The following is a 14,698-nucleotide window of genomic DNA, read 5'->3' as shown; positions in this document are numbered from 1 at the left end:
CAACACCACGGAGAGCGCCCTGGATTAGGAGAGACGAGTCATTCTTTCCGCCGCGCTAACAGCTAAGTCAATGGTAAGCTAACAATTGCCTAGAGTGTAGCATACGGTAGCCGAAAGGCAAACTGACAAATAAAAAAAAGGAAAAAAAATCAGAATATTCTTATCTCGCCCCGTATCATTGAGGATGCGCTAGGACGTCTGAGGACGTCGTATGTACGCGTCGATTGGGACCCCTAGGACGTGTGGGGACGTCCTACTGACGGAAACGGTTAAGGGACCACTTCACCACTTTTCAACCTATCTTCATATAATAGGTCCTCACTAATAAAAATGGCGCAATTTGTTTCTACTCGGTCTGTGTCTCATAGGAGGGCTGTGGGCAGTTCAGAAACCGTCCTCCAGTGACATCATCGATGGGGAATACAAGCTAATATAAACTGCAGGCTTTCTAGTCCTGAAAAGTTGCAATGCGAAAATGGAAGCCATTGTTCTCACGATAATGAAAATCAAAACTTTTTTGTAAAAAGATTGTTTTAAAAAAAAACTGCCTAATGATGTCACTGGAGGACGGTTTCAAAACTGCCCACAGCCCTCCTATGAGACACAGACTGAGTAGAAAAAAATCGTGCCATTTTATCATGATTATTAGTGGTGAAAAGTGGTGAAGTGGTCCTTGCACACAGAGCTCATTTTTTCGGATTACTTTTAGCGGCGTTTTTCCGAAAAACGCGTCCAGTGTGCAACCACCTTCACGGTTCCATTTTTTTACATATCTCAGAGCTGAATCTTTCTCTTAACGCATTTTGGGCAGGAACCCCTTTTGGTGTTAGCATTATGTTATGCTTTAGCTATTGAAAAATAGCAGATCTTTTTCAAAGATAGACCTACAAGCACGTAGCGCGCCACTCGGTGGCGCGCTATGAGCTTGTAGGTCTGCTATCTTTGAAAAATGACTGACATTTTCAGAAAACTGTCAGGATATAGAAGACATTTTTAGAATCTGATCTCAGGTCAGTCTTAATGGAGCTCTGAGGGGCTCAATTAAAACAGAGGATTTTCACTGTGTACAAGGCAAGTCCACTGCTCTTCCTTGGCCCCGTTTAGCCTCTGTTGGGGAAATACGCAGGGGGATTACTTCCATCGAATTAGCCCCCTGAAAAAACACCACAAGACTCAGGGTTCTCATTCTTTCGGCCCGCCACCACGCATTGTTGGGCCAGTCGGCGGGGCCGGTGGCGCGTGTCGAGAGGAGTCCGACGTCGGGTCAGGTTAGTGCCGGTCCGTCAGGTGGGCTTGTTAAGGCCCGGTTCGGGTTGTGTCAACAAGTGTTTCAGGCCTTTGCTCCCGGTGTGTTGTTGTTCTCAAACATGACGGTCCATGGGCTGAGACGGTTGGGTGCATACGGCTCATTGGCATTGTGTCCTGAGCACTGCTGTGTATACTTTGACTGATGTGAAAACAGCAGATCTACAAGCTCACAGTGGGTTAGCACCGCGACCAAGTATACATGGAGTTTAGCTAGCCCAGACCCAAAGTACACTTGCTCTCTCCTTCCTAGCCTCTGTCTGTAGTGGACAAACCACTGAAACCTTGTACACCGATAACCGAACCATGATAAGTGCAACACTAATAACTGTAATTCAATAGTTAAGCCTTGAACGTCAAGATTGTTTTGCCATTCTTGTCACGGTCCACGTTAACAGATTCAGTTCAAGAGTGTATCTGTCCTATTTTGAGAACGGCCCGCCTGATCAATTGGAGTTATGAAGTACTGCATATAATGAGATAATGTTGTTAAAGATTAAAAACAAACATAGGTTATATATAGTGCACACAAAAACTGTTTGAAGACATGGCGATACAGTACAGAACAGTTACAAGATAATCTTGTAAAAGATGAAAAAGATTTAAAAACAAAACAGTGAAACAAAAAAAAATAATGTTACTTTCTTTTATCGTTTAAAAAAAATTATTAAAGCAATGTTTAGAAAATAATTACAAAATAATAGATACAGATTTCAACTAAAATTAAAACAAAAACGAAGACAAAAGAAGAAGATAGCAAAATATATAAGAAAAATAAAGGCCACATCTCCTGTATGTGATTTGATTTGTGCATTCAAAACACCATCGAGACAATTAGAGCATGGGTTCCCAAAGTGGGGTCCGGGGACCCCTAGGGGGTACTTGAGGGAGTTCCAGGGGGTACCTAGCTAGAGATAGTTAGGAAACAGTTAGGACCCTTATGTGTACATTTGTACACTCTCAGAGTTAAATTAACAGTGGTTTTACAATATAAATTGCGGTACCAGAGATAGAAATGCCATTAAATCGGGGGTCCGTAGCATAATGCGTGTGAAACTGGGGGTCCATGAAATTAATATGATTCGGAAAAACTGCTAGAGCCGTAAAAATCCACCCTTATCGGGGTCACAGGCATATGTTTTCAAATGGGGGGTCCGTGGCCTAATAAATGTATTTTTGGGGGTCCTTGACACGAAAAAGTTTGGGAACCAGTGAATTAGAGCTCCAATCAGGCCCATGTTTCTTTTTTTTTTTTTTAACCAAGGAAGGAGCAAAACAAAAATATGCAGTGTGTGGGTGTGTGTGTGTGTGTGTGTGTGACTACGTGCGTGCGGAGTGTAGCAGAGTGGTACCACACTGCCTCAGTAGCTATGATGACTCCCAGCTCCACACTTAGCCCACTTCTCTGTTGTTCTCTGGGAATAACAGAGGAAGCCATTTCTCCACAGAGCTAAAAGCATCTGCTACCTGTTACACACACACACACTGGACGTAGGACATTAACATACATTAGCTATGCCCCTCGGGCTAAACACGCTGTCCTCATCATCCAAGTGTCAACAGGCTGATCAGTATATCACACACACACACTCTCTCCCCCTCTCCCCCTCCCCCTCCCCCTCTCCCTCTCTCTCTCCCTCTCTCTCTCTGAATTGAGAATCTCTAGAGGAAGTGGCTAATAAATCCAAAGCTCTCATTTAATTAATGCACAATGCCAGAAGAAAAGAAAAGGAAAAAAGAGAGAGAGAAAGGGCAATTGTTCACCTCCTCCTTCTACCAATGTCTGACACTCTTTATACCCTGTAGCTTCCCCCCCCCCCCCCCCAAGTCAAGTTTCGGTTTGTCCTTTTCTTGCTGATTGATTTGAGCAAGGAAACAGAATACTTAGTTAGTTGAACGTATAAAACCAATCTGTATACGGTAGAGAATGTCGATCCAATATAACTAGACATTAGTCTGTCGGGGGGTGGAAAACCTCATATTATGTCCAAAACTGTTCACTCATCGGGAAACCAGGATTCAAAAGTAGCAGATCTAAAAAACACAGACGATCTTGTATTCTACCCAACAAACAGTTAGAATATGGAGATAAGAGGTTTGTGGTCCGACAGCGACGACATCTGATCTGAAGTGAAGTGGTCGAAGGTGGTCTTTAGGTCGAGGAAAGTAGACCCCGGTGTCTTCAGGTATAGGACAATGATTGATGGTATATCCCTGATCTGAAGTGGTCGAAGGTGGTCTTTAGGTCGAGGAAAGTAGACCCCGGTGTCTTCAGGTATAGGACAATGATTGATGGTATATCCCTGATCTGAAGTGGTCGAAGGTGGTCTTTAGGTCGAGGAAAGTAGACCCCGGTGTCTTCAGGTATAGGACAATGATTGATGGTATATCCCTGATCTGAAGTGGTCGAAGGTGGTCTTTAGGTCGAGGAAAGTAGACCCCGGTGTCTTCAGGTATAGGACAATGATTGATGATGGTGTATCCCTGGCTGAAACACATGAGGCCAATACTTGGGGGAATCTAAAACATGCAGGGTGTACTCCTGGCCGTGTGAAGTTCCCTGTTCCCGTTTCTATGGCACGAATGGAACTTTATTTTCCCCCTCTTTCTTTCTATAATGTCTATAATGATATATAAGGAAGTTGTCCTCTTAACCCATTTTGGGCGGGAACCCCTTTTGGTGTTTTAAGTTATGCTTTAGCTAGTGAAAAATAGCAGATCTACAAGCTCGTAGCGCGCCACCGAGTGGCGCGCTACAAGCTTGTAGGTCTGCTATTTTTTGAAAAGTCGCGAAAATGTGGTGCAAATCTTTGAATATATATTCTTTCAACGTTTTTAACTCAAATGTTTGCTTCTGGGGGGAGGTCCCTGGAACAAAATATTTTCAGACGGGGGTTGGCGGCCAAATACATATATTTTTACTTTATATATGTGTTACTTTGAGATGGTGTATGTTTGTGGAGGGACAAAAAAAGGAAATTAAACAGCCAAGGAAAGGCTCCAGGCTTTTCCTTTGTTATACTCCCCCAGCACGCACGAGCGCGCACACACACACACACACACACACACACACACACACACACACACACACACACACATTCCCAATATTCTGCTCTCACTTTTTTCACGGGGTGGAACATAGAATGATAGAAGTGGAGGATTTAAAAACACGAGGAGAGAGGAGAGACGAGTGAGCAAGGAAAATAAAGCAAGGCAAGAAGGGGGGGGGGGGACAGATGAGAGAGAAAACCATCATGAGGAGAGAGGAGAGAAAGGAGGAAGGGCAGTGTGTAGGAAAGGAGGAGAGGGAGAGACAGACAGACACAAAGGAAGATAGGAGGGAAGGGATAATAAATTGGAAGGGGGGAGGCTTGAAGAAGAGACAGCCATGGATGAACGGAGACAGCCTATAGAACCAGAGGCGAGGAGGAGGAGAGGCCATGTGTGGATGCTCCCTCCACACATGGCAGCCATGAGAGGAAGGGCACACAGGAATCCTTCCTCTTATACCTCCTGCCTTTGAGAGCCTATCTCCTTCTCCTCTCCTCTCCTCTCCCTCTCCTTCTCCTCCCACAGAAGACCTCCCTGTAGCCCCAGACCGCTATCAAACCATAAGTGCTCCATCAAGGGATAGAGGCATGGATTCTGAATAAACCGGCCGGCTTTCCATTCTTTCCACTCACACACCTCCCTGACTAAAACTAGACTAACTAACAAAGTTGCTCCCACCCAAAAAAAATGCATTCAAATGAAAAGGGGGGGCCCCCAGAAGCCCAATCCAATCCCTCTTGTCTTTGGAGTGAGGTGTTGATGTCAAATGGGTTTGGGTCTGACAGAGCGTGTTGACAGAGCGGACCGTGCCGTGTTTATCCTGTGCTGTCACATGTGCCGATAACGGCTTTGTCTGGACAGGCGTGTGTGTGTGGAGGTGCATGTTGGTGTGTGTGTGTGTGTGTGTGTGTGCCCGTGTGTGCCCGCGTGTGCCCGCGTGTGCATGTTGAGACAAGAACCTTCCTATCTACGATCTGGCTGAAAATGCACATACATGTGTTTTGACAACTGCATCCGTCCGTAGTGTTCCAAGTATGAAAGAGCGCTGCGTGTGTGCGTGCGTGCGTGCGTGCAGTTTGATTGTATATACATTTTGGTTGTCTGTGAGCCTACTGTATACTTATGTGCGAGGAGGGGTAAATCTAAGAAGTGTAGTGGTGAGATGATGATGATGATGTGTGTACTGAACATTGTGTACAGTCGTAGCTCAGTGTGTGGTACTACGGGGCCCCACCTGCAGCAGCGTCCCGTGGACGTGGTTGTGTTGGGTCTGGGGTCCTCCGCCGCCGTGCACGTGGTGGTCGTGGTGTCGGGTCGCCGGGGGTCCCACGGGTAGGTCCTGCAGTAAGGTGTGAACGGCGGAGGGGACCTGGGTCACGAGCACGAATGGAACCAGCGCACGGGCCGCCATCTGCCTGGTCCGGTACACTGCGGACCGACCGCACCTGGGAATGCACGCAAAAACACAAAAAAGAGAGCAGCTTATATAGACTGTCCAAAAAATGCACCTGCATGCCAGGTGACGTTTGCGTGGGTATTTTTGCTTCCGATTATGCTGTACGTACTGCTATGGTCTCGTCTTCTCTGTTATGCTAAGCGAGCCTTAACCCATTTTGGGGCGGGAACCCCTTTTGGTGTTAGCATTATGTTATGCTTTAGCTATTGAAAAATAGCAGATCTACAAGCTCGTAGCGCGCCACCGAGTGGCGCGCTACGAGCATGTAGGTCTGCTATTTTTGAAAAATCGTAGAAATGCGGCACAAATCTTTGAATATAATATTCTTTCAGAGCGAACGTCAGGTCGAAATGGGTTAATGAAGTAGAGTGAGTCATCCGTCTTTTAACAACTTGTGGTTTATCATCATCATAATTATATTCCTGTCACCATAAAAGTTCCATTTTGTGGACAAATTCTTTTGCCGTCTGACATTTTTGGTGCCGGGACAAGGCAGTTTGACGATGAGAGTGAGGACACGTTTAGGTTTATATTACATAAAAGGTTACTCATGCACGTGCACACACACACACACACACACACACACACACACACACACACACACACACACACACACACACACACACACACACACACACACACACACACACACACACACACACACACACAGTGTGTGTGTGCAGGGCAAACAACGGTAATGAGTGGCTCTACGATCCCGCAGCCTAAACAGATGTATGTCAACATTGCATATATTCAAATCACCAATTTACCTATCCAGTAATTATCCAGATCCCATTTTTGAATTCACCCACACAGATCAAACGCACACACAGAGATCCACACAGAGTCATTTACAGTATGCGTTGGCGATGGTGGAATGTGGCCAGTCACCCTGCTGAGCACCAGGGCTAAAATTAGACATGTTTACAAGCCGATAGCCCCCTTCCTTCTCCGGTGTCATAACACCGCCATGGGCTGCCACGAGGGTGGGACGTGATGACTAAGACTCGAACGAAGTTGGGGGGCGATTAATGGTGACAGAGAAAGACCATCTTCTCTATACAGAGGAGAGAGGACTAGAGATATGTTATGCACCTATTTTTGGGCGGGAACCCCATTTGGTGTTAGCATCATGTCATGCTTTAGCTATTGAAAAATAGCAGATCTACAAGCTCGTAGCGCGCCACCGAGTGGCGCGCTACGAGCTTGTAGGTCTGCTATTTTTTTTAAATCGAAGAACGACTGACATAGAAACATAGCTTTTTCATAAAACTGTCAGGATGTAGAAGACATTTTTAGAATCTGATCTCAGGTCAAATATCAAAGAGTAAACTAAAGAAGCCAGCGATGGAATCACCGTATCCAGAGTTACTGCATGCTTATTGTAACAGATGAAGATGGAGGGGTACAGTCTGAATGGGAGAGATAGAGAAAGGGCTCCATCGCTTGGCTATAATAGAGGTAATGAAACTAATCCATAATCGTCACTGTTGGCAGAAACATTGTATGTTCAGTAGGCATGTAATGATTCACTCAACTCACGATACGATTCGTATCACGATATGAGGTTCACGATACGATTTTTCACGATATTAAAACAATTATATATTTTAAAGAAAAATTACCGTTTTTTTAATTTTATATAATTTATCTTCCCCCCTGAGATTTTTTATTTAACTACATTGCAAAAAAGTAGCATTACTTTTGACAGTGCAGAAACATAATTGCCTTCCTTGATGAGTATCAACGACCATCATCACCTGGGCACAGTCACAGACACACACAGCTCCCCTCTACAGTGCTCTACTACTGAAAGTGACTATCATTTCTCTCCAAAAGCACTTTAATATGATGGAATATGACTAAAGCTCACATTTCACATCACACACTAGCCCCGCCCGAAAATCGATAGATAGATAAGATATACGATATATCGTTACATGCCTAATGTTCATAATTCAACTTGTGTTTTTCCCCCGAAAATGAATGCCCTACTTCTCCATACAACAGTGTCACGCAAAAGTAACGAAAATAGCGAATCTACAAGCCCACAACACGTCACACCTGAGCTTGTAGATCTGCTAGTACTTTACAATGTGTATGTACAATAATTTGTCACCAATCATCAGGATCACGTTCATAACGCAATATGGCAGTTAGTACTTGCCGTTTCATCAAGCTGGCGTCAATACTAAATAAACACACTCATTACAGCCCCAAATTAAGTCTATTAGGGAGGCTGGAGTTGAGGAATGACCAGGAGTCGTAGTAGCCAACAATGCAACATTGCAGGAGTCAGAGCCAATGTGCTCCGAAACAAACATATTCCAAGTCTACTCCTACGAGTATAAACACAGCCCAAGTCATCTTTGCATGGGACTATTTAGAGAATAGACTATTTATACACAGAAACTTGCAATACTATACCATTACCAATTTGAGAAAGGAGTGAACAAGGCCAGGCAACCCATAAGGGTCCATTCTTGTACGCTCTCAGTTAAATTAGCACCCCCAAATTGACACTCATTAGCCCGCGGACCCCCATTTAAAAAGACAAGCGTACAAAGCTAAGAGAAGCTTTGTACGGCTCTAGCAGTGATTCTCAACCCGTTTAATTTCAAGGACCCTCAGTTTGACATGCATTAGTCTACGGACCCCCCATTTAATGGCATTTCTATCTCTGGGACCCCCAATTTATATTGTAAAATCAATGTTAATTTAATTTAATTTGAGAGTGTATACAAATGGTTCCCTTTGTACACTCTGAGTTACAGAGCCATAAGGGTCCATTTGATTCCAAACTATCATTTAGCTGGGGACACCCCCCGGAACTCCCTCAAGGACCCCCTGGGGGTCCACGGACCCCACTTTGGGAACCACTGGTTTAACCAATTTTGGGCGGGAACCCCTTTCGGTATTTTAAACATTGTCATAATTTAGCTATTGAAAAATAGCAGACCTACAAGCTCATAGCGCGCCACCGAGTGGCGCGCTACGAGCTTGTAGGTCTGCTATTTTTGAAAAATCGTGAAAATGTTTATTTCAGAAAACTGGAGGATTTAGAATATTTTTTTTTTAATTTTGAGGTCAGGCCTAAAACGGGTTAAACACAGCCTGGCCAAACAGTCCTCCTTGTGCAGCTTTTGGCCCCGCTGCCGACGTGCGGTGGAAAATCCCGCAGGAGCTTCCAGTTCAAGGAGAGGGGATGGTCCATCCATCACTGGAACGGAATGTGGAGACGAGCACCATGCTCTGGCAAGTGATGATGTGTTTAAAGATACAGATACACACACACACACACACACACACACACACACACACACACACACACAGCTGCACGCGCATGCCCATGTTCAAACACACAGAAAATACACATACATGGCTGTGAGCAGTGAGCACCATGTGTGCACATGATAAAACAGAGTGGCGTGTGTTGTGTATGTGAGGTGAGGGACCTGGGGGTAACAGTGTGCAAAATGCAAATAATTCTTATTTATTTTGTGTATTTTTATACTGTGTTTACTCCTTAAATTATATTTCAACTATCATTGAATTGAATTATTGAAATGCTAAACTAAACTCCACCCAGTGTCACAGCAGTGTGACCGTCTGGTGTGTGGACGAGCGAGAGCAAAAGAAGGCAAAGGAGTGACAGAAAGAAAACACCAAAGTGAACAAGAGTGTTAAGAGAGAGAAACGAAAGAGAGTGAACCATCGTGAAAGAGCGAAAGAAAGAGTGAAAGAAAGAAAGAAATAAACAGTTCAAAGAGAGTGAACGAGGGGGGGGGGAGTGAAGCTAAAACAAACAGGAACTTGGACAAAGAGAGTGCCTGTTTTGGACCAACAAGTCTAAAGTCAACAAATGCTCGTCGTCCACCTGCTGGGGGACATACCTCTGGAACAGACACACAGACAGAGAACCAGACTGACAGATGGACGGAGGTCAGGAGACACAAAGACAAAGGCCCCTGTATCAAAAAAGAGACAACAGTTAGCATTCCGAGAGCTCGCTGCATGTGTGCATGCATGACATTCATGCACACGCAATCACACCCCTAATGACCACTATAACATGTCCACCCCCCCCCCCCGATCCCTACCTACCCCCCCTCAGCTCCATTTGGGCCCCATATGCTAACTATCAGTGCTAATTTGTCTCATTAAAACGCTTTGCGGAGGAAATGACAGTTTGGAAGGGTGTAATTTTAGAAAGAGGGCTGTCCCTTTGCTGTCCCCATGGGGTCAGGAGCCAGGCGGGTGACTTGGGGGAAGGGGTGGCGAGGGTTGTGTGTGTTTGTATGTGTGCGTGCGTATGTGCACGCGTGCGTGTCTGAAGTCTGTGTCTCATTTCACAGGCATGAAAGGCCCAGTTTCCCCTCTGTAGTGTGTTAGCTAAACAAGCCAGCTCTGAGGAATGGAGCGGCGAGCAAATGAGCAACAGAGTTACAGCTGATAAATACCAAGCCAAGGGAGGCCTGGCTATCGCAAAAGCAATATAGCTACTGGTCATATATTTGTCTGTTTTAATGGATCAAACTATAGGAGACCAGAATCACATGAAAATGATGATCAACTAATTTATATCAAATTTCAAAATGTGCTTTTAGTTTAAGTTGTAAAAGGCTTAAGACAACTCCTCTGATCATGAGGACTCAGTTTCAAAATGAGACTCCCAACTCAAATGCCTCTCTCTCTCAGTCTCTGCCCTTGTTTTCCTGTCTCTCTGCACCAGCCACTGACCAAGCTATCTGAAATAAGGCATACAAACGCCAACAATATGTCTAAAAAGAAAGAGGTAAAAATAAATGCATAAAATAACGTAGGAGGAATGTAGAGCACCACCACTACAATCTGCTCCATTTATCCATTTGTAACTCGGAGATTGTACAAAATGTTATGTTATGTTATGTTATAATGGTACCCTCTCAGAGTTAAGTTATCATTGTGTACTGTGTACTCTGACAAACAAAGCATATGGCACGGATATGCTATGGCTATTTTGACATACCGGTATGTACTTATTTGGTCCAAAACATGAAATAAACCAAATCAAACAAGTGGTGCCAGGCACAACAACTTTAAACACAACTTCAACAACCACCAAAACCATACAAGTGCCGCCTTTTCTGACCATCGATAGGCTACACTTCGAGGGGGGAAAAACGGTGACCGTGAGTCTGACCTTTTAAAAAAAAACAGCCCAAGGTCAAATGTCATGTTGCCAAAATGAAAGACCACAACTTCCTATTTGCTGATAATAGTAAACATGTGTCCAACTTTGACCGTTTTTTAGAATTATAGTGGACACTATGTAATTTTGAGCAATAACCTTGACCCCTACTAACCAATCTTCAATGAATAGAATTACAGTTCAGGAAGAGAAAAGTAAAACACTGTGCTCTCTGAATTGGGGCAGGATAATTATTGTTTTGTTTAAAAATATATACTTTTAGATATGCTATTTATCCCATTCTGGACGGGAACCCCTTTTTGTGTTTTAACTAAGCATTATGTCATACTTTAGCTATTTAAAAATAGCAGATCTACAAGCTCATAGCGCGCCACCGAGTGGCGCGCTACGAGCTTGTAGGTCTGCTATTTTTGAAAAGTCGTAAAAATGCGGCACAAATCTTTGAATATATATTCTTTCAGAAGACATGGTGCAACCACTCCAAGGAACAGCAATGTCTCAACCGTGTGTTCATGTTTGTGTGACTATGAGCACCAGTACCAATGAGTACCAAAAGTGGCGCTGTTGTGCCAGAAACAGAGAGAGAGAGAGATAGTGCTGCACTGTTGCCTGCTAATGAGAGAGAGAGAGAGAGAGAGAGAGAGGAGGGGGGGGGGGATTGGCACCACTCAGTTTACACGGGTGTGATTTTTATTTCGACGTCAGGTCAAAATGGGTTATTTATTTATAGTTAGAGGCACTATTGGTAACAAAACATCCATCCAAAATGTCCAGCCCTTACACGGGCCTTTCTCCACAGAAACGACAGGAGGGTGAAGTAACGGATGGAGCGAGGCGCGGAGAGAGACGGTGGGGTGGTGGATAATATAAGAGCAGAGATAAATCTCCATCATCGCAGCACTCGGAGGCGTCTGCCAGCGCGGGAGAGAGAACAAATGAAACAGCCAGTTCCAGAGAATCATCGGCCGTCACCAAAACATAACAAATGTTGTCTAGCCCATTTTGACCTGAGATCAGATTCTAAAAATGTCTTCTACATCCTGACAGTTTTCTGAAAAAGCTATGTTTCTATGTCAGTCGTTCTTTGATTTTTCAAAAATAGCAGACCTACAAGCTCGTAGCGCGCCACTCGGTGGCGCGCTACGAGCTTGTAGATCTGCTATTTTTCAATAGCTAAAGCATAACATAATGCTAACACCAAAAGGGGTTCCCGCCCCAAAATGGGCTAATCATCCCCCTTTTTTGGTCTTCCTCATCATCACCCAGGAAAGCCTGACGACGCATACTGAGCTGAGCAGGTCTGTGGAAGAATGGGAAGTGATCAGAGGGTGAGCAGAGGACGTGGGAGACGATCATGACGACATGTTTTATTGTGTCGCGTTATGTATTGTTTGTTGTGGACCCCGGGAAGAGTATAGCTGCTGGCATAGAGGGAGTAACCTGACTCCGCCAGAGGGGGCAGCAGAGAGTACACTCTCTGCTGCCCCATCTGGCGGAGTCAGGTTATGGAGGGAGAGGCGGGTGGATGAAAAATAGGTAGGTAACGGGTGCATCACCAAGTGATGTTCAGTCTTGTCAAAGCAAGCACAGGGAAGACTTAAGCTGGGAACTAATATGTCATTCATCTTGTTATTTTATCATTAAAATGTTATTTTCTTTGCCTAATTATTTGGTGTACAATATATCCTCACAGCCCACCCATGGGGCCCCGCCCCACTGGTTGAAAATACAGTAGGTGAGGGGTCAGAAGCAAGGAGTCATACGAAAGGAGGCTGAGGAAGCGTTGGGCAGGCGGGCGACAGCCACCGGCCTCCCCAGCAGACACGTCCGCATGTTGTCTGGGGAGGCCGGGTGACAGCCACCGGCCTCCCCAGCAGACACGTCCGCATGTTGTCTGGGGAGGCCGGGTGACAGCCACCGGCCTCCCCAGCAGACACGTCTGCATGTTGTCTGGGGAGGCCGGGTGACAGCCACCGGCCTCCCCAGACACGTCCGCATGTGTCTAGGGAGGCCGGGTGACAGCCACCGGCCTCCCTAGACATGTCCGCATGTGTCTGGGGGAGGCGGGTGACAGCCACCGGCCTCCCCAGACACGTCCGCATGTTGTCTGGGGAGGCCGGGTGACAGCCACCGGCCTCCCCAGACACGTCCGCATGTTGTCTGGGGAGGACGGGTGACAGCCACCGGCCTCCCCAGACACGTCCAGCATGTGTCTGGGGAGGCGGGTGACAGCCACCGGCCTCCCTAGACATGTCCGCATGTGTCTGGGGGAGGCGGGTGACGGCATCCCCAGACACGTCCGCATTAGGCATGTAACGATATATCGTATATCGATATATATCGATATTAATCCCGACGATATGAATCGATTCATTGAAATTAAAAAATAAAATTGTGTGTGGGGGGGGGGGGGGTCGTTGATACTCATCAAGGAAGGCAATTATGTTTCTGCACTGTCAAAAGTAATGCTACTTTTTTGCAATGTAGTTAAATAAAAAATCTCAGGGGGGAAGATACATTATATAAAATTAAAAAAACGGTTTAAAATATATATATTTTTTAATATCGTGAAAAATCGTATCGTGAACCTCATATCGTGATACGAATCGTATCGTGAGTTGAGTGACATCGTTACATGCCTAGTCCGCATGCGTCTGGGGAGGCCGGGTGACAGCCACCGGCCTCCCCAGACACGTCCGCATGTGTCGGTGGAAGAGTGATGGTGGGAGAGGGGGTATAGCTGGGTGGCAGACAGCAGCGAGGCTGGATCCCAGGCAGGCATGAGGCAGTCAGAGTCGGGGCTATATTTAACCTCCCGGACATGTGGGCTTCATTTGGAGAGTGGATGCGTGCGCTGCGATAGCATACCTCCCTTTGACAAGTAACAGCCAGCCCATCGGAGGAGCCGGGCCAAGCGAGCGAGGAGGAATACCTGATATTCACCACGAAAGCCAACTTACTAGCAATAACTTCAGGTCGGAGTCTTAAATGCTTTTCCTCGGCTCCGTGTTTATGAAAATGACTCATAAAAGGATCAGCTTCCAAAGTCGACATAAAACAACCCTCTGAACTTGAAGTTATGAGAGCTTTAAAGCTGCAATCCCTGAGATTTATGTCCCACAGGGAATTCAAACCCGGGTCTCCGGCGCCATAATTTCTACTGCTGAGCTAAGACAGAAAAGCCTGTTTGGGGTATAGGGGAGATATTATGCTTTGAGCTTCATGCACTACCACCTGTCAGACAGTACTGGTCTAGTATTTGGTCCTACCTGACCAAATGCTGTACATTTCTCAAAGAGCAGTTATATCACGCAATAAATAAGGCAACAACAACAAAAAAGGTAGCCTGGAACTCACCAATGCTTTTTATGGCATAGGCAGCTCCCGGCAGGATCCGCCGGGAGAAACTATGCGCAGCTGCACGACAGAGAGACAGAGAGAGGAGTGTGTGTGTGTACATGTGTGTGTGTGTGTCAATTTAACAAAGGTGCAGACGATCAGAAATCAGCAGGGAGTGAGCGATGTTTGACACACAGCAAAGTTCGTCGGGATCGGGACTCGAACCCGCGACACGTCATGCTGGATTACAAGCCAAGGTGCCTGGACCGATATGCCGGCCCAGGCCATGGATCATCTTTTTGTGTCCCAATATCCCAATTTGATAATTATGCCTATTCCCAGTTCCCCTGCCTCTC

General features: G+C 45.6%; 1 protein-coding gene across 1 annotated transcript in view; it reads right to left on the bottom strand.

Annotated features, from left to right (window-relative positions):
- thada (THADA armadillo repeat containing) overlaps positions 1–14,698 on the bottom strand; it is a 129,689-nt gene that overhangs the window by 73,573 nt on the left and 41,418 nt on the right. The window contains exons 23-24 of the mRNA XM_079511946.1: positions 9,706–9,737; positions 5,591–5,801 (exon numbers count right to left, since the gene is read on the bottom strand). Of these exons, the coding sequence (XP_079368072.1) occupies positions 5,591–5,801; positions 9,706–9,737 (243 nt within the window). The remainder of the gene's footprint in view (positions 1–5,590; positions 5,802–9,705; positions 9,738–14,698) is intronic.

The sequence above is a fragment of the Electrona antarctica genome (assembly GCF_951216825.1).
Source record: "Electrona antarctica genome assembly, chromosome: 10".
In the NCBI taxonomy this organism is placed as follows: Eukaryota; Metazoa; Chordata; class Actinopteri; order Myctophiformes; family Myctophidae; genus Electrona; species Electrona antarctica.
Note: the sequence above shows the minus strand (reverse complement) of the source record. Positions and strands in the feature narration are given on the sequence as shown.